Source organism: Armigeres subalbatus, chromosome 1, assembly GCF_024139115.2.
Source record: "Armigeres subalbatus isolate Guangzhou_Male chromosome 1, GZ_Asu_2, whole genome shotgun sequence".
In the NCBI taxonomy this organism is placed as follows: domain Eukaryota; kingdom Metazoa; phylum Arthropoda; class Insecta; order Diptera; family Culicidae; genus Armigeres; species Armigeres subalbatus.
Window position 1 is genome coordinate 94,389,183 of NC_085139.1, and position 18,467 is coordinate 94,407,649.

Here is an 18,467-nt window from a genome sequence, read left to right on the forward strand (position 1 = left end):
CTCCTTTCAAGAGACTCGGAAGCCTCCTTTCAAGAAGCCCGGAAACCTCTTTTCAAGAGACTCGGAAGCCTCCTTTCAAGAGGCTCGGAAGCCTATTTAAAAAAAAAGCCTATTTAAAAGTGGATCGGAAAAGGATCAAAATCCTCCTTACAAGAGGATTGGAAGCTACCTTCCATGAGGCTCAGAGGTTTCATGCCTATAGGCTCGAAATTTTCCTGTCAAGAGGCTCAGAAACCTCTTTTCAAGAAGCTTGGAAACCTCCTTTCAAGAAGCTCGGAAACCCCCTTTCAAGAGACTTAGAAAGCTCCTTTCAAGAGGCTCGGAAGCCTCCTTTCAAGAGGCTCGGAAGCCTCCTTTCAAGAGGCTCGGAAAAGGATCAAAAGCCTCCTTTCAAGAGACTCGGAAGCCTCCTTTCAATATACCTGGAAGCCTCCTTTCAAGAGGCTCGAAGCCCCTTTCAAGAGGCTCCAGGCCTCCTTTCAAGAGGATCAGTAGCTTCCTTTTAAGAGGCTCCGGAAGCCTCCTTTCAAGAGGCTCAGAAGCTTCCATTTAAGAGGCTCAGAGTCTCCTTTCAAGAGGTTTGAAGCTTCCTTTCAAGAGGCCTGAAGCCTCCTTTCAAGAGGCTCAGAAGCCTCCTTAAAGAGGCTCAGCCTCCTTTCAAGAGGCCTGGAAGCCTCCTTTCAAGAGGCCTCAGCCTCCTTTCAAGAGGCCTCAAGCCTCCTTCAAGAGGCCTCAAGCCTCCTTTCAAGAGGCCTGGAAGCCTCCTTTCAAGAGGCCTCAAGCCTCCTTTCAAGAGGCTCAAGCCTCCTTTCAAGAGGCTCAGAAGCCTCCTTTCAAGAGGCCTCAGAGCCTCCTTTCAAGAGGCCTGGAAGCCTCCTTTCAAGAGGCCTGGAAGCCTCCTTTCAAGAGGCTCGGAAGCCTCCTTTCAAGAGGCTCGGAAGCCTCCTTTCGAGAGGCTCGGAAGCCTCCTTTCAAGAGGCTCGGAAGCCTCCTTTCAAGAGGCTCGGAAGCCTCCTTTCAAAAGGCTCGGAAGCCTATTTTAAAGATGCTCGGAAAAGGATCAAAAGCCTTCTTTCAATAGGGTTGGAAGCTACCTTTCATGAGGCTCAGAGGCTTCATGTCTATAGGCTCGAAAGCTTCCTGTCGAGAGGCTCAGAAGCCTCTTTTCAAGAAGCTTGAAAACCTCCTTTCAAGAAGCTCGAAAAGCCCCTTTCAAGAGACTTAGAAAGCTTCTTTCAAGAGGCTCGGATGCCTGACTCATTTTTCGGGGCATTTGCCTTCTCAATTGTGGATATTTTATCCGGACATGGCTTTAGACCTTTATCACTTATTATGTTGCGTTGCGTTGCGTTGTAACGGAGTATTTCGTAGATTGCATACTGATAGTTGTCATGTATATTCTTTACCTTTCTTACCCCAATTGCTTATGGATTTCTATTTGGGATTCAATGGAAATCCAATTGGGGGTCCAAAATGATAAAACATGAAAGCTATCATTGCCGGCCACGCCCATCTTCTCCGTTACTAGGAAAAGGAAGGAAATGATGATATGACATCTACTTAACGAGAGGCCAGCGACTCACCGACGCCCTCATAGATGCCAAGGAATTGGATGGTGGGTAGGGTATGTGGTTTAGGAGTATCATTATAAGCAAATGATAGAAAATTTGTGGAAATACGTTGGGAGTGACTTTGCTAAGAAATTTATGTCACTCCATTATCCTTGCCGATGATTTTCCTCGGATGGGGCGAAGGTATTAGCCTTGCCCTGGCTAATAGCCTAGGTTTAAGCGCCTTTGCTCGCTCTCTGAAACAAAAAAGAGCAAAAAGAAATTAAATTCCCCTTCCCCCCTGATATGATAATGGTTTTTATCAACAAATGAATTCTAAGTGGATGAATAAATTATCAAACGGCTGCAAACAAGCCTCTATTGTCGTAGCAGAAGCAAACCCGCCTCAATACGACAGGCAGAAGCACATGTTTGTGATTCAAACGCGATCGACTGTTGTTCAATTTCGATACACATAGTTGGGTAGAGAGAAAAGATGTGAAATATTGCCAAAGTAGGATTCGATGGATACGGGGAATTGACTCATATGCCACCGTTATTAGCTGGTTATGGGACAGCTTTCTCGCAATCTGCAAATCCAGCTACATATTAACAATAAAGTTCATGCATTTTTAAAAGCCGTTTCACCTGAAACCGTTTTAGCATTAATATTCGTATTTTTGTTCATTTCAAATGTAATCAGATTCATATTATGTTTTTTTACTGAATTTCTAGAATGGCTCAAAGGGAATTAATTTCCATTGGGATTTCACGAATATTAATGTGCACCGCTGCCTAAAATTGAGGTTATTTAACCTAAAGATGGATTGTACTCTAACACAAACTTCGCTAATTGACGCACTCCACGAGAAGGGCGAAGGCAAATGAGGGAAGGTTGATTTGTGAATCCGTGTGAATTTATCTCAGTACTATACACACATACATTAAATTGATCAAAATATCCAGATGGAAAGTTCTAATTAAATTTAAAATAGCATGAAATGAACTCACCGGATAATAATAAAAAATCCAATAGCACATTCGAGTGGCGTAATCAGGTACACCAGGAACGGAAACAGTTGAACTACGCACCGTCCATTTCCGATATCTACCTGAACTTCGTCTAAATGCGGTTGATGTTTGAGAGACGGCAGCAAATGAGAGCGATATAGCATCCGAAAATCACTGGTTTGGAAAATCACTCAGAAAACCACAATTTTCACCCGCGAATATGGTCCGAGAAAAGCACTAGAAAATAAGATTTGACATAAACTGCAACGGAGCATTTTTTTTTAGACCTTTATCACTTATTATGTGTCCCAAATGTGCGAGTTCCTGTACGGAAAATTTGCATTTGTCAAAATTGACTTCAATATTGGCATTGGATCTCTTTGAAAGTTCTAACTGTGTGTAATCAGGGGCACAGAAATATTTGCAACCCGCCAAATTAGCAAAGATATCTTAAGCCGTTGGTAAAGGATATGTATTGGGAACAAGTGATTTATTAAAAAAAGAAGGGCATGCGATTTTTGTTGAAATAGGAGGACATGTCCCAAAGTCTTGGACAACTTCTTTTTTCTGATGATTGTTTTTGGTTATATTTCCCCAAACTTAATATACTTAGTATCTTAGATATACAAAGAATTTCGATTGAAGTTTAACCAGCAAATTATCATAAACACATGTATCAAACCTATGCTTCCATTATACGCATAACTGTCCTATGTACATAGGAATTCTTAGTAAAAATGGGACAAATAGGCGAATGACGGCAGTATATCTATTGCAAATCTACATATCTCCATCTACTCGTTCTAACTATTCAGTGGCGCATGTTTTATTTATTGCCCAGTTAGATAAGCAGTGTGTGCAAATAATAATACCACTGCGCATCCATTAGAGTTGAATGAATTTCTCATCCTGCCATTCATTGTTGCTCTCTGAGAAGGGTGCCGTCTCTGTAGGTGGATGCTCGCGGCGCTTATTACCTGGTGGTGCGCCTTTAGTAGTGCCACATTCTAACGCGACTAGTGCGTCACGCGTATCACCCCCGTTGCGTTTGGTTTTTGTGCTGCTCTCCATTTCTCAAGATAATCTCAACCTCAACATGCTAATAAGAGATCGGTAGCCGCAGGAAAAGCGAGCCAGAAGTATTAATAACTTGTGATCGTTTTCGCGAGCCGATCGTGGGAAAAATCCTCTAGCAATGAATTTTTGCTTCACTTTCTTCGTTCGGTAGTGAAATACCAGAAACTGATCGCTATTGTTTTCGTCCGGTGACTAACCACTGCACTGTGACGTAACCCAGCTGCACCTAATTAGAACGATTCGAAAATGATGTACAGCAGTGTTTTCAGTGTGGATCGAGTCTATCACTTGGAAGATGGAGGTGGTGGATGGGTATTGCAAACTGCGCCGTCGACAGTGACCTTGAACCTAGAATATAGAGAGCTGTGTTCTTATCTAATCTTGATTCTTCCCCTTTTGCAGCAACCGCAACTGGATCAGGAGGATCGTCGTAAGAATGCCATCGACATTCTGCGGGCTACCTCGCACGCTGGTCGGCGAACGAACAGCTCGCCCACCGATTGGGGCGTATGGTGTCCCCATTTGGCGCAGGCAACCCGAGTGATGAAGTATGACTACCCCCAGGTCGCTGGAGCCGTTATGGGCGAGGAGCGCGTCCAGGAAGCGTTGGAAACGGTCGCCAAGGAATCCGTCAACGAGAAGCGCCAGGAGTTGTTGGATGCTGGGCAGAGTGATGATTCGTTCGACGAGGACGCGTGCTACAACGAGACTATGCGAATTCAGGCGAAGAGAGCGCAAAAGGTGAGTCATGTGAACATACGGCATCGTACGAGTAGAGTGACAATTCATTTTACAATTCTTATTTTTACCTTTGGGGGATGTTCATAAGCCACATGGGCAATGTGAGGGAGGTATGGCGAATGTTCATACGATATCAATAAAAAATTCATAAGAGCACTAGTCTAAGAGTGGTATCCAAAACTGTTCATAACCTGTCCATGTGGTATATAAACAACCCCTTACCTTTCTGGCAACGGTTTTTTTTCCTGAACCGGGTGTATTCGATATTAAGTAATTTAGGATTTCATTTCTTCCCAGTTAGTTCCATAAGTACTATGTATCCAATTTTCAACTTGAACTTTTTAACTTGAGAACGTACCTTTATGATACGATGAAGGTGCATCAAAAATTCTTCATCTGTCCATCCCCACATGAAAGTTTACAATTTCGTCTTACGATAAAGAAACACATTCATGTTTTGGCCTTTCACTCTGTTTGCTGCCTGTCCTGACCATGCAACTTAACTGTCATGTTAGCAAATTTAGAAGATTTTGTCGCAAGATCTACGACTTGTCCACTTTCTTCAATCCGGAAACATGTTATCCTGCGTAAGCTGCAAGTTTCTCAGATGAGTAGACAACCTGACTAAACATGTTCTATCAACCTTTATGCACTCCTGGAGTTACCTTCACTGGCCCCATGGGTTACCTCGGAGAAAAACGCATAATGGCGGATATATTAAAACTTCAATAAAATAATAAAGTTTTGATAATTATTTTACTTTTGATTCTACAACTTTGTGTTGTACATAATATGCATGGCGATGAGCAAATCAAAGTCATGTTAGGTAGTCTTGCCTATCACACCAGAACAGTGTATGAAGGACTGTAGGGCCAAAGGTATAAAGAATCAAACAACAAAGGCACAAAATTTTGAAAGGCGCTTCCTTTCAAAAGCATTGGAATTCTTATTTCAAAAGGCTTTCAAGAGATCTCGATTCCTCCTTTTGAAAAGCTTAGATGTCTTCATTCAGGAAGCTCAAAAGTGTCCTTTCAAGAGGCTCGGAAGCTGCCCTTCAATATGCTCAGAAGCCTCCTATTAAGAGATTCGGATGCCTCATTTCGAGGTACTCGGAAGACTCCTTTCAAGCGGTTGGAAAGTCTCCATTCTCTTGACGTTCATGCATTTCTAAAACATTTGGCATCAAAAACAAAAATTCGAAAAGTCGATTTTCATTGGTGTTTATTGATACTTATGTCAAAGACAGGTCATCAGAAAGGTGTTTCTTGGAGTTCTATGACACTAACCCGAATGTCACTGCCCCGAATGTCACTTCCCCGAACGCCAGTACCCCTACAGTCAACTACCCCGAATATTCCACTACCCCGAATACCCCACTACCCTGAAAGGCCATTACACCGAAAATCATATAAATATATTACGCTCTAATTTTAATTATTAGGGGAGGAGGTTCGGTTGTGGGCACCGTTTTTGTTTGGTCCATAACTTTGGCCCTGGTTGATCTTATGTCGTCATTTGCATAGCAATGGAAGGCTAAACGTATAACCTCACTACTAGCAAAGAAATTAGTATGATTTCATCGATTTGGAAAAAAAATATTGACAATTTAGAAAATTTGACATTTTTGGACATTTTTTTATTTTGTGGTTCGGTTGTGGGCACCCTTGAAAACTTAGCTAAAAATAAAGAAGCATGAATAAAAATCCCCCAGATTTAAAGACAAGGAATCGTTTATTCATTCTAAAAGCAAGGAGACGCTAAAAAACTCAAATCAATTCACCTAGCAATGATGATGCCTACCTCGGTGCATTAAGGAGGATGTTCAAAAAAATCACATAAGAAAGGTCTAAAATAGCCCTTTAGGTGAATGGGATTCAATTGGTTTTATTGGTATGCATCAGCATCACAGTCAAAAAATAATATTTTGGCCATAAATTTTGATCCCATTGTCCGATCTGACCAATTTTCAATAGGAAACAATGGGAAAGCATTCCCCGTCGAATGCTTGTTGTAAGCAAATCGGTCAACGCTTTGTTCCAAAAAGTGTGTGTATAATAACCAGACATGCCCAAAGAACAAAAATATTAAATAAACTCATTATTTCGAACAATAATGTCAAAATAATTATAAAAACTGCATGAAAACGTTATTAAAAATAAGTTAAGGGACAACTAAAACGATATTGAATGATTTATCAATAAAATGAGGGTGCCCATAACCGAACCAATAAAGGTGCCCACAACCGACTTTCGCAGCCTTTTTGAAACGTGAAGGAAAAAAAATTTCGCGCTAGAATTTTGATGACAATCGACATTAGGCGTCAAAAAAGATTAAATTTACTGTGTAAATACGCATTAGAACCCACTTTTTAAGTTAAGTCACTTCAATAGGACAAGGCCAAAGGTCCTGATTAAAAGAGATGGCGCCACGACATTTGTAGTAAAATGAATTTTCTTGAATGGACAAATCACCCGTTCTCACTAACTACGCATCACAGCAATATGAGACCTAGGTAGAGAAGCTACAAATATTTTTTTGATCTTTCATACCCTAGTTGCATTTTGTAGCTCCATCAAACAATAAATGAGATCTGATAACAGCTCCATGCTAAACTCGAGCGGTTCACTACAAATTTCGTTATGACTGTTCTCCACCTAAAGTGTACAAAAGTAACATTCATAACTTACGCCATTCAACAACAGTTGTCACTGCTGTATATGCAAAATCACATTGATATAAATACGCAGCATCGCCACCTCTCGTCTGATAGTGTCAATATTGCAATTTATTTCAGCAGGTGTATTAGTGTTGTTATAATGATTTGAAAGGGCCTCAAGCGGAATTTTAGCTAGAATGCCACTGGTCTCGTCCTATTTATGACTCTTTGAAAAAGGCCAAAAAAAACTTTCGTGTTGTTTTTCTTGCACGTTTCTAGTTCAAAGTAGAGATGCCCATCCGGTTTGATATTGAGCACAAAACATCATGCTATTAAAGCAAACAAATGACGGTTGTCAGAATGACAGCATCTCTTATCTGTCAAAAGATACATAGGGGTGCCCATAACCGAACGGTGCTCACAACCGAACCTCCTCCCCTACTTTTGCATATGCTAACAATTATCCTAATATTTAAATCGGGAGCGCTCAAAGTCGCGAATGCCAGAGACGATGATTATAGACCAGCGGAGAACAAGAATCGGATATACCTACGAATAGCAAAAAGCGCGGTGCGTCGTTTCCTGTGGGAAGCGCCGGCATATGCGCGGAAAAATGTAGGAGAATAAATGACACCATCTTTGTAAGCACGCGCTTGTCCGGAATAATGCAAAAGAGTGAATTTCTCCTTCTTTTAATGCACGCATCTGCCCGGAATAAGATGGGAGAGTAAATGACACCTTTTAAAACCAGAATAAAAAGGCCCGCACAGAGGATACATTTGCGTTGTGTTTGGCACATTTCCCATGAGAAAACTGTCAAATGCAACGCAAACGTATCCCATGTATGCGGGGCTCTTATTGCGAAACAGTGGATGCCTCCTCCTTTAAGGCTCAAGACTCCATCACAATGTTTTGAGAATTAATGACTGTATCGCTTGTTTGCAATAGTGAGGCAATTGGTACGGAAAAGTGCAGCAGCGATAGATAAATTTTGTTTACAACTGGGGTGGGTGGAAATGGGGTGTTAAAAATATGCCAGCTGATGCATAATGTTGCCAGACTTGACGAAATGTTTATTCTATATCATAACACATGTTCACGGTGTATCAAATATATGGGTATTTATCGGTTTAAAATTTGTTATTCACCACTTGGAATTTAACAGAAGCTTACATAACATGTTTAAATATTTATTTCTGGTATATTTGTTCAATCCGGCAAACAGCAATGATTTTTTCAATTAAACAAATCTGGCAACGGTGAAGAGATGATTATTTTCTCGTGTATGCACACCTTTGTTTGCGTGTTGGCTGGCGTATACATTGTATTGTTCGGATTGAATGAAGTTGCATCGCGTAGATTTTGTACTCACCATTTCACCTATTGCGCTAGTGAGTTTGACTCTTCCGCATTTTATTGCGTTCACAATACGGTCGTCAAATTTGTCTCTCACTTGGATTTCTGGAAAGCAGTTTTCGACAGTTTTTGGACGCGAAGTGAATTAATTGGTAGTCAATATTGAAGAAAAATGTGAAACTCAGTTAGTGAATATGTTTTAGGAGTGATTAAATCAAGGAAACAGTGGGAAAAATCAAGTGCGTGTGTATGTGTTTGCTCCGAACGTTCGGAGTTAGTATGCGTTCGATAAAAATACGAATGCCGGCCCAGGAAAAAAGACAGTTTTCAGCGTTTTTCCTGCAATTCCTCAGTAATTGTAAATTTGGATAAGTGAAAAACTAATATGGAAATGCCATGAATATATTATGATGGAGGTAAGTCGGCAAATAGCCCCAAAGAATTGAATTTAGTTCAAAACTTTATTAGTATTAGTGTGGATTCGAATAAAATCATCGTCATTATCGGATTGATTACGGTTTATAGAGCCTTAAAGCACGCATTTCCCTGAAATAATGCGAAAGTGTAAGTGACACCTTCTTTTAAAGCATCTGCTTCTCCGGAATAATGCAAGAGTGAATGCTTCCTTCACATCTGCCCGGAATAAAGTGGTGGAGTAAACACTAGCAGCACAAATCAGACCGATTTTGTTGCAGTAATTCATATTAGGGGCCCTCCTTAGCCGTGCGGTAAGACGCGCGGCTACAAAGCAAGAACCATGCTGAGGGTGGCTGGGTTCGATTCCCGGTACCGGTCTAGGCAATTTTCGGATTGGAAATTGTCTCGATTTTCCTGGGCATAAAAGTATCATCGTGCTAGCCTCATGATATACGAATGCAAAAATGGTAACCTGGCTTAGAAACCTCGCAGTTAATAACTGTGGAAGTGCTTAATGAACACTAAGCTGCGAGGCGGCTCTGTCCCAGTGTGGGGATGTAATGCCAACAAGAAGAAGAAGAAGAATTCATATATGACTAAATACGATTGCATTTCAGTAATGTAAACTAGTTTACAACATGTGTGCTGCTCAGGAATGACACCTTCTTTTAAAGCACGCGCTTGCCCGGAATAATGCGAAAGAGTGAATGCCTCATTATTTTAAAGCACGCATTTTCGCAGAGTAAGGTGGAAGAGTAAATGATTTCTTTTAAAGCACGCATTTGCTTGGGATGAGGCGAAAAAGTAATTGTTTCCTTCTTTTGAACAACGCGGTAGCCCGGAGTAAAACGGGTGAGTGAATGACTCCTACACAGGATTCTGTTTTTACACGATTTACATTTTCTCAATTTTTCACTCATGCTGAATGTTTAATGCATATTAATTACCATGTGATATTTCTTTGAATTATTTTGGATTTTTTTAAACATGTTGCAAAGATTTTGGTGGCAATTTAAAGTGACACGATCAAAATGTTATTTTCGACTAATTAGTTTCTATTTTCAACTTCATTATTAAAACGCAATCTAAAAGTGAGTACAACTGCTACGGATAAGGGTATCCGGGGTTGTGTCCCGACAGCAAACGTCTAGCAAAATTCTTCTTTCGATGTCGAAACAAGGACATACGAACAGTGTGTGCACTGCAGTTTCATCAACACCTGGGCAGTCAGGGCAGACGGGGCTCTCCGCGTGTCCAAACCTGTAGAGTAGAGTGGGGCAAGAGTACGCACTTAGTTTTCAATCGATCATGTGGCCCTTATAAAGCAAGCTTCTGCATATCAAATCAGTGGCGATGATTCATATACTCTTCCTTTATGTTGCCCAGTGGAAAAAATATTGAAATTATTGAGATTCGTTTTAGTAGAACCCTTATTGCAAGACAAGTGAAAAACGCACTCTTACCCCACCGGTGGGGTAAAAGTGCGCATCGGGTGGGGTAAGAGTACGCATTTATCCAATCATGTTCTTTAAGTATATATTAACACAAATAAGAGTTAATAACATTTAATTGATGTTTAATGAGCATATATTAGGGAATGTTTAAAGATTACGTAATTCCTCAAGGAGGAGGGGGTCCTAGAAATGTGCACAAAAAAACATTTTTTTTTATATACAAAAACTACAGAGGTAAAAATATATATCAGGTTTCGCGTGGCGTATTCAAAGGCATTTTCCTTAAAGAAAATCCACTTATGACGTAACGTAAAATTTTGCTATTTCATCACCCCCCCCCCCCCCCCTATCTTACGCTATTTGTATGAATCCTCTAAAAATTATATAGATCGTCACACATCTCACAACCCCTCCCAGCTAAACGTTACGTAATTTATGAATGTTTCTTTTGATTAAATGAAATTATCATTTAGATGAAATTGTGTTTTCGTACTATGTTTTGGTGTACAACAAGTCCTAATACAATTTCATTATTTCGCTTCAGTGCTTTGTTCGCTAAGTCCTTTCTAACACCGAATTACTTCAACTTATCCTAAAAACTTGTGATAATTTCAAATTCCGCCCTTTTTTTCTTAGTTGTGGATCTTTACACTTTGGAAGAAGTCTTATTTCGGCCGGAGATACGGGTTTGACATCATAACTTGAAGATTCATATGCGTACTCTTGCCCCACCGGTTCCTGCGTACTTTTACCCCACAGTCCCAAAAATTATTCAAGTAATGGTTTTGACTTCATGGAAAACCAACCGGATTGGTGTTCTGTACCATAAAGTACTCTATACAATAGGTTATCGAAATGGTATAATGTTCACCTGATTGAACGTATATATGGTAATGAAATACTAGTTGCGGAAATCCAATTATTTTTAGCAAAATGACCAAAAAGTTATCTAACTCCATATCTCCCTTGTTGTTTATTCAAATCGTTTACATTTACACATGATAATAGTTGGCCAGAATACCTGTCAAACTGATGCAATGCTGCTAGTTTATCTTTTTTATTACCTCAAAATCGAAAACGTACTCTTACCCCACGCGCACTCTTGCCCCACTCTACTCTAGAGGTACTGCCGGAAGCAGCCATGCCCTGACAGGAATTGTGTCAGATGGGAGTGAACTTCCCCATGGTGTCTGCCCTCCCAGCTCGATATATTAGGCATTAGCCGGTGGGTCCACCTACCTTTAGAAGAGATACCTCACTCGCGCTGCCATCTGGCAACCGAAGTCACCCTGATGCATTTGCGAGCTCCTTTGGTGCCTCGTAGCTCGAAACGCTCCTCGTCTTCCCGGATGACCATCCCGACTGGCATACTGCTCGCTATCACGCAGGCTGCATCGTGTGATATCATGCGGTAGGCAGGTATCACTCTGAGACACATCGAGCGATACATGCTCTCCAGCTTCCGCAGGTAACTGGTTACCCCCAGAGCTCTCGCCCAGAACGGGTTGCCGTACCCAAGAATAGATACGGCAACGCCTGCCAGTAGCCTACGTCTACTGGCACACACTTTGGAACTGTTGGACATCATCCTCGATAATGCCGCAACATCAGTTGAAGCCCTCTTGCACGCATAGTCGACATGGCTGGCAGAGGACAGCTTGTCGTCTATTACGACCCCAAAGAGCTTCAAACTTCGCTTTGATGTGATCGCGACTTCACCCACATGAATCACTGCATTTTGAACCGACTTGCGGTGGTTAACGATAACCCCCACCGACTTATGTTGAGCGAGCTCCAGGCCTCTAGCGCTCATCCAATCCGCCACCGTGCTGATCGCGTGTGCTGCGTATTCTACCTCGAGAACTGACTTCCCGTGGACCTCCAAGGTTACGTCATCGTGGGAGCCGACTGGAGCACCAGCTCCGCTTCGAACCGGGGAAGCGGATAGCACCGCCCAGCTCCGCGTCGAGTGAGTTGAGCGAGTACTACCCGTTCATCGAAGCGTGGGAGCCGCGACGATTGCTCGGTTTGAATGGTCAGATCACGAAATTGTTCGCCACCCAATTGCCGTTATCGCCCAAGCAGCACACATACTGTAGAAAAGTTACAGTAACCCATATGCAACAAAATTTGGTTACATTTAAGTTGCTGCAACCAAATCATTTGTTGCTACGTTGTGCTACTCGGAGACAGGGACATCGTACACGGGTCGGACAGGAGGGCGACATTGGTCCTCGATTCCTAGAGGGGGCAGTTGCATAATGGTTAAGATTCAGCTGTGTTTCTTGCACGGCTTCTTCTTGTTAGTCTCTCCAATGGGACGCGAAAATCCACCCATAAGTTGGTTACAGGCTTGTTTTTTGCTGGCGCAGATGAGGCACTTTGGTGCCTTATCGCATTCCTGGGCCCTTACAGTTGTAGGACTTGTGCCCCAACTCTTAGCACCGGATCCTGAGAGCTTCCATTTGCTGCTCAGATAAAATTCTATCCTGCTCTAAGATACCCGCAGTTCCTCTTCCTTCAGTTGCTCAAATGCTCTGATTTGACTTTGTGATTTGCTTACTGCCAATATTCTTGAAGTATGAGCACTCTTATTAACAGCATGAACGGACGCTGAATTTCTTACTGATTTACGATTAATTGTTTACTAGTTTCTGCTTGTATTCAACAGCCACGCTATTCTTTGGGGAAATTTGTTGCGACAGAAGCTCGTTGCATGATTGTTCGATCGAGTTTCGAAATGTGACGATAATAAAATAATCAACTGGATTCTTTGGGACTGTACGTGCGTTTCACCGTCTAGGTCGTATCAAGGGATCTCCCAAAATGGAGCTTGGCTTCGAAGGGCCAATGATACTTCAGTCGGTCGGGTACTCAGGAGCGGGGGAGAAGGACCAATGTTCGATCAGTTAATCGTAATGCCAAACATGCTCGATTGGATAGAGTTTAGTTCGAATCGAGATGCGTAATGCCACCTCTGATCTTCAAGCTCACTTGATCTCCAACAAAGATCGTTTACTACTTCTTACATATAAGAAAGACACCGAAATTGTAGGATGCTGTTCATCAACGATCTTTTTTTTTTAATTTTCTTGATTACTTACAGGTATTAACCGGTATGCGTTCCAAACTGTCTGATATGGCACTGCGAATTACCTCCTGGGTTCTGTACAAGCTGCTTCCGTGCTTTTTGTCCGGGGTGGCCGCCCATGCCGGTCAGGTGGATATGATCAAGCGAGCAATCGCCAAAAATCCCGACGCTCCATTGATTTTCCTGCCGCTACATCGATCCCATTTGGACTACATCATGGTGAGCTTCATCCTGTTGAACCACGACATTCGCTGTCCGATGGTGGCTGGCGGAGATAATCTGCGTATTCCGGTGTTCGGTAACATTCTCCGGTATGACGGTGCTTTCTTCATCAAGCGAAAGATCGATCCACTGACCGGTAAAAAGGACCACGTGTATCGGGCAATTTTGCACACCTATCTGCAGAAGGTGCTGACTGCTGGACATAATGTCGAATTCTTCATCGAAGGTGGTCGCACCAGAACAGGAAAGCCCTGTATGCCAAAGGTAATTCATTAAATCGCTCCTATCAAAGATAGGTATACATTAACCGAATCTTCAACCCTCAGAGTGGAATCCTATCGGTCATAGTGGACGCATTCAACAATAGGAGCATCTCAGACGCCTTACTGGTTCCCGTATCTATCAACTACGAAAAACTGGTCGACGGAAACTTCGTTCGCGAACAACTTGGTCAGAAGAAAGTCCCGGAAAGTTTCTCTACGGCTGTGTCCGCAATCATGAAGGTACTGAAAGCCCGCTACGGTTTGATGCGAATCGATTTCAACGAACCCTTCGCGCTAAGCGAGCTGGTCAAATCGCTACGCAAGTCGGAAACTAATGGAAATTTTACACCCGAGAATAGGTTTGTAACATGATTAATTGCAAAACATTTTACACTTGTGACATATCTTGGTCGTGTTTCGATTACAGACGCCTCCAGCACAAACCATCCTCATCGTCGCTTTTCGGAACGGATGTCGTCCAGGAGGAGCAGGAACTCCGTACTCTGGTCGACAACATTGCCCGCCACGTAGTGTATGATTGCGCCAAAGCTACCTCTGTCATGACCACCAACGCGTTGGCCTTCTTGCTGCTGAATCGCTTCCGAGACGGTGCACCCCTCATGATGCTCACCGAAGCGCTAGACGAGCTGCGCAGTGTCTTGAACACTACCTCACGCGATATCGGCTTTACCGGGGCTTCCGAGGACATTATCAAATACGCTGCCGATCTGTTGGAACCAGGACTAGTCACGAAGGAAAAGCGAGGTTCCCAACTGTTCTTGAAGCCCGTTACCATGATACCGAACGTGATTGAGCTGGCATACTATTCGAATAGTTTGGCTCCTCACTTTGCACTGGACTCGATTGTGATTACCGTTGCCAGTTTGTTGAAGCGGCAGATGGAACAGCGGTTACGAGAACAACAGAAATCCACCGATGACGTCAGTATTGGCCGACAAGACCTCTTCAATGTCTGTCTGCAGTTTTGTGATTTGTTGATGTATGAATTTATCCTGTCGAAACCGTGTCAAAGTCTGGGGACGTTACTCCAGGACTGTTTTGATAGGTTATGTATCATGGGGCTGCTTCTGCAACCGGAGGTATAGAACTCAAGTTTCTGGATCTGTTGAACGATCTAACGTAAATATTTTACAGGTGGAATACACAGAGGACCAGCACCGTGCTCGACGTATTGCGGCGAACCTTGAACTGGACGAACTGGACGACGGAAGCTATAGTGAAGACGATTACTTCGACGACCACCTCGATCAGGAAGATGAGGTTCGAGTGTTCCTACCAGCCGAGAAGCACTGCGATCGGATAGTGCTCCAATCGGTGCTGGCACCGTACACCAGCACGTACGCAGCCGTTGCGAGCTCTTTGAATCTGCTACTCAATAGCAACTCGATGCTTGAAGGGGAATTCATCAAGCAGTGTATTAAAGAAATTACCAGCAGGGTCGAGCAAGGCCAGTGCAAGTATGGTAAGTGATCGATAAAATCTAACTGGAGCGAATAGTAATGGATCACTAATCGGTCATCTTTTCCATTGTAGGTGAAAGCGTATCGACTGACATAGTGCGGAATTGTCTAAAGGTTCTCGAAAAGCGATCCGCCATCGAACTTACGAATAAAAATGGCGTACGGACCGTGTCACTCGCACCGGATTGCGACTCCGAGGCCGAAGTGCAGTCGATAATCCATTCAATAGAGCAGTTTGTTCCGATCTAGCATCGCTCCATGGACAAACAAATACAAATCCTAGTAGAGTACGAGATGCAACGTTCGATGCGTTGTGGTTACATATTCCGATGAGAGATCGCGAGACTGCAATACGACGCTCCGCAAACGTGTCCTCAACATTTCCCGATTCCTACCCTGGCCCCGCTGAACTAGTGTGAATGCGATGAATGAATGCGTGGTGAACAGTGTGACCTTCGATGATGCTGGAAAGCCAATGCAGGTAACTGAACTACTAATTAGGCAGCAATTATTATCTTTTCGGATTCGAGAAGATGCCGTGGGAGAGCATTTTTGTTAAACTTTCTGCTCAATTATCCAGTGAGTTGGTACGACCTCGATTATTATTTAGATTTAGTCCGAAGAAAAATGGACCATAAAGACAGACCTTCGCCTACCAAATACGAGATTGTGTTAAATAGCCAGTACATACTACAAAGTTCTTCCTTTTAAAGAGGACGAAAAAACGGACACTTTGGAATATGATTTATAATATACAAGTAAGAAGTTTTCGCCAAATAATAGTCTTTAAGTGAGCAAACTGCGCACAATAAAAGATGGAAACATAAACTACGTTATCCGTGATAGTTATATGAGTAAACCATAACAGAGAAACTTATTTCGCGATCAGTTGAAGAAGAGTCCTTTCTTTCTATTATTTGAAACAAGTTTTTTTTTTAATTTTTAAAATAATCTTTATTTCTGATATTTTCGCTCGTTTCGACGTTTCTCGGAATTGCTTCCTATTTTATCTCTTATGAGTGAATTTCACTTTGTTTCGATACGGTTGTTGTTACCTCTTTACTACTCTCGTTTCCCACCGTTTTGTTTGTTCGTATCAGAGTTATTCTTTGTTTTCTGGTTTGTATTCATTTAGTTTTCACTAACTTTTATTACTAATTATAATCATGTTGCTTATTTTTCTTCTTTGTTGAATTTTTTCTTCGCTTGTCTAATCGTGGTAATCGTACAGTGTGTACGATGCTTTTTTCTGTTGAAGTCGGTACTGTTCTGTCTTAGCTGTACGAACAACAACCAGCCGTGATGCATGTTTTCTTTTAGATTGAAATTCGTAAAATTTTCCCGCTAGTTAAACTCGAAAAATCAGTATTAAGATATTAAAATCAGTATAAGACTTTGTCAATGAAAGTCACCACATGACATTGTTACAACATTGTTAAATCTTCTTTCGAGCAATGTGTCTCTTATCATGCAAAACGTTGACTCGGTAATCTATGATGGGCGTCCTCGTGATAAAAGATGATACTGCCAGCATTAAGGCGCTTACTTCATTGTGCGAAAAGCAAACTATCGACATTTCCTTCGCCATACGACCTTCTTGCTCAGCAGCGATTTGAGGCTTCCGCTGGTGCGGAATTCCTTCCCCCAGGCTGGAGGAACTATGAAGACAACGCGGTCAATCGGCAGGATCTCTTTAATATTAGGAAGAAAATCTCAGGGCGCACCCTTACCGGATAAGAAACTGCCAAACGGAGGAGGAACAAATCAAAGCCGCTTCTTAGGCGGTCCTGAAGAGGAATTTTTTGGTGCAGGAGGTCAGTTTCTCTCCCAGTCAGCAATCAAATGCAGGTTTCAAAGTTTAGAAGGAAGTCATACAGTTGCTCATCGAAACGCAACGTCAACTTCTGCTCCAGCAACAAATTGATTTTTTTCCGGAGGATGGTCAGGTGTCAAATGCTGTACCTCAGCACAGAGTGCACCTGCCAGCAACCAATGTTCCTATGTTCAGTGGCGTAAGGTTCAGGGAACTCTACAAGTTTGCATTTCGCAGCAGTTGTGACATTTCACCATTTCTCAAAGTGCAAGATCTTTTCTTGTACATATTTGGAAGGGGATCCCAAGTGGTTGATGAATCAATTTTCATTGCGAGTTATGCCAAAGCCTAGGACGCGCTTTTCACCCATTACGACAAGAAGAGATTTTCAGTGTATATAACGTTCGGGAGTTTATGGCCATGATTTCATAGTTTATGTAACCACCAAGGATGTTATCGATCATTTAGTAATCTGCGTTAGATCATTTAGTAGTTTGTCAGGAACTTGTTCCAGAGACTAAATTTTAAAATGTGTTGTATGGTGGTGAACTTATAGTGCGAAGGTTTTTCTATAACTCTGTCTAACAGGTCAACGTTGGAATTCTATTATTCTGGCGCCTTACAGTTGCAGTAACTCATACTAAATGATAACAAAATTTCAATCATTTAGTATTAGTTACTAGCTACTAGCGCTATAGCTCTGTTATTAGTGAAATACAAAGAACGAACAGTTAGACAGAGTTGTAAAAAAACCTTCGCACTAGAAGCTCACCATAGAACACATTTTAAAATGTATCCTCTGGAATGTGTTATTGACAAACTAATTAAGGTCACTCCTGACGGAATCCAAGTTTCAAAGTGCTCGCGTTTTCGGGGGCACACCACTCGATACGGAGGCGGCGCACAACTGTCATTTTTGTTGATTTAGCTTTGCTGCGTCGCAGCATGCGTGAAATAATAAAAATGACAGTTGTGCTTTGCTTCCGTATCGAGTGGTGTGTCCCCGAAAACCTTAAGGTCACTCCTCACGGAATCCAAGATTTAAAGTGCTCGCGTTTTCGGAGGCACACCACTCGACACGAAACCAACGCAGAACTGTCATTTTTATTTTTTCACGCATGACGCAGCAAAGCTAAATCAACAAAAATGGCAGTTGTGCGCCGCCTCCGTATCGAGTGGTGTGCCCCGGAAAACGCGAGCACTCTGAAACTACACCATGTTATTTTTCCTATCTTTTGTCTCTTTCTAGCATTATCACCTCGTGCACCTTTGGTGCGGTGTATTTCGGTTTTCAGATGTTTGATGTAACTGTAAATGTATCAGTATCCCCTTAAT

At 42.2% G+C, this 18,467-nt stretch overlaps 1 protein-coding gene across 4 annotated transcripts in view; it reads left to right on the forward strand.

Annotated features, from left to right (window-relative positions):
- The window catches only part of LOC134202727 (glycerol-3-phosphate acyltransferase 1, mitochondrial), a 99,930-nt gene extending 83,746 nt beyond the window's left edge, over positions 1-16,184 (forward strand). For 3 of the 4 annotated variants that reach the window (XM_062677737.1, XM_062677740.1, XM_062677733.1), the window contains 6 exons: positions 4,041-4,379; positions 13,369-13,839; positions 13,902-14,197; positions 14,266-14,938; positions 14,994-15,321; positions 15,393-16,184. In XM_062677737.1, the coding sequence (XP_062533721.1) occupies positions 4,041-4,379; positions 13,369-13,839; positions 13,902-14,197; positions 14,266-14,938; positions 14,994-15,321; positions 15,393-15,568 (2,283 nt within the window). In that variant the 3' untranslated portion in view covers positions 15,569-16,184. Of the gene's footprint in view, positions 1-3,190; positions 3,951-4,040; positions 4,380-13,368; positions 13,840-13,901; positions 14,198-14,265; positions 14,939-14,993; positions 15,322-15,392 lie in introns of those variants that run through there. The other variant, XM_062677747.1, reaches the window with a different exon arrangement.
- The last annotated feature ends 2,283 nt before the right edge of the window (positions 16,185-18,467 follow it).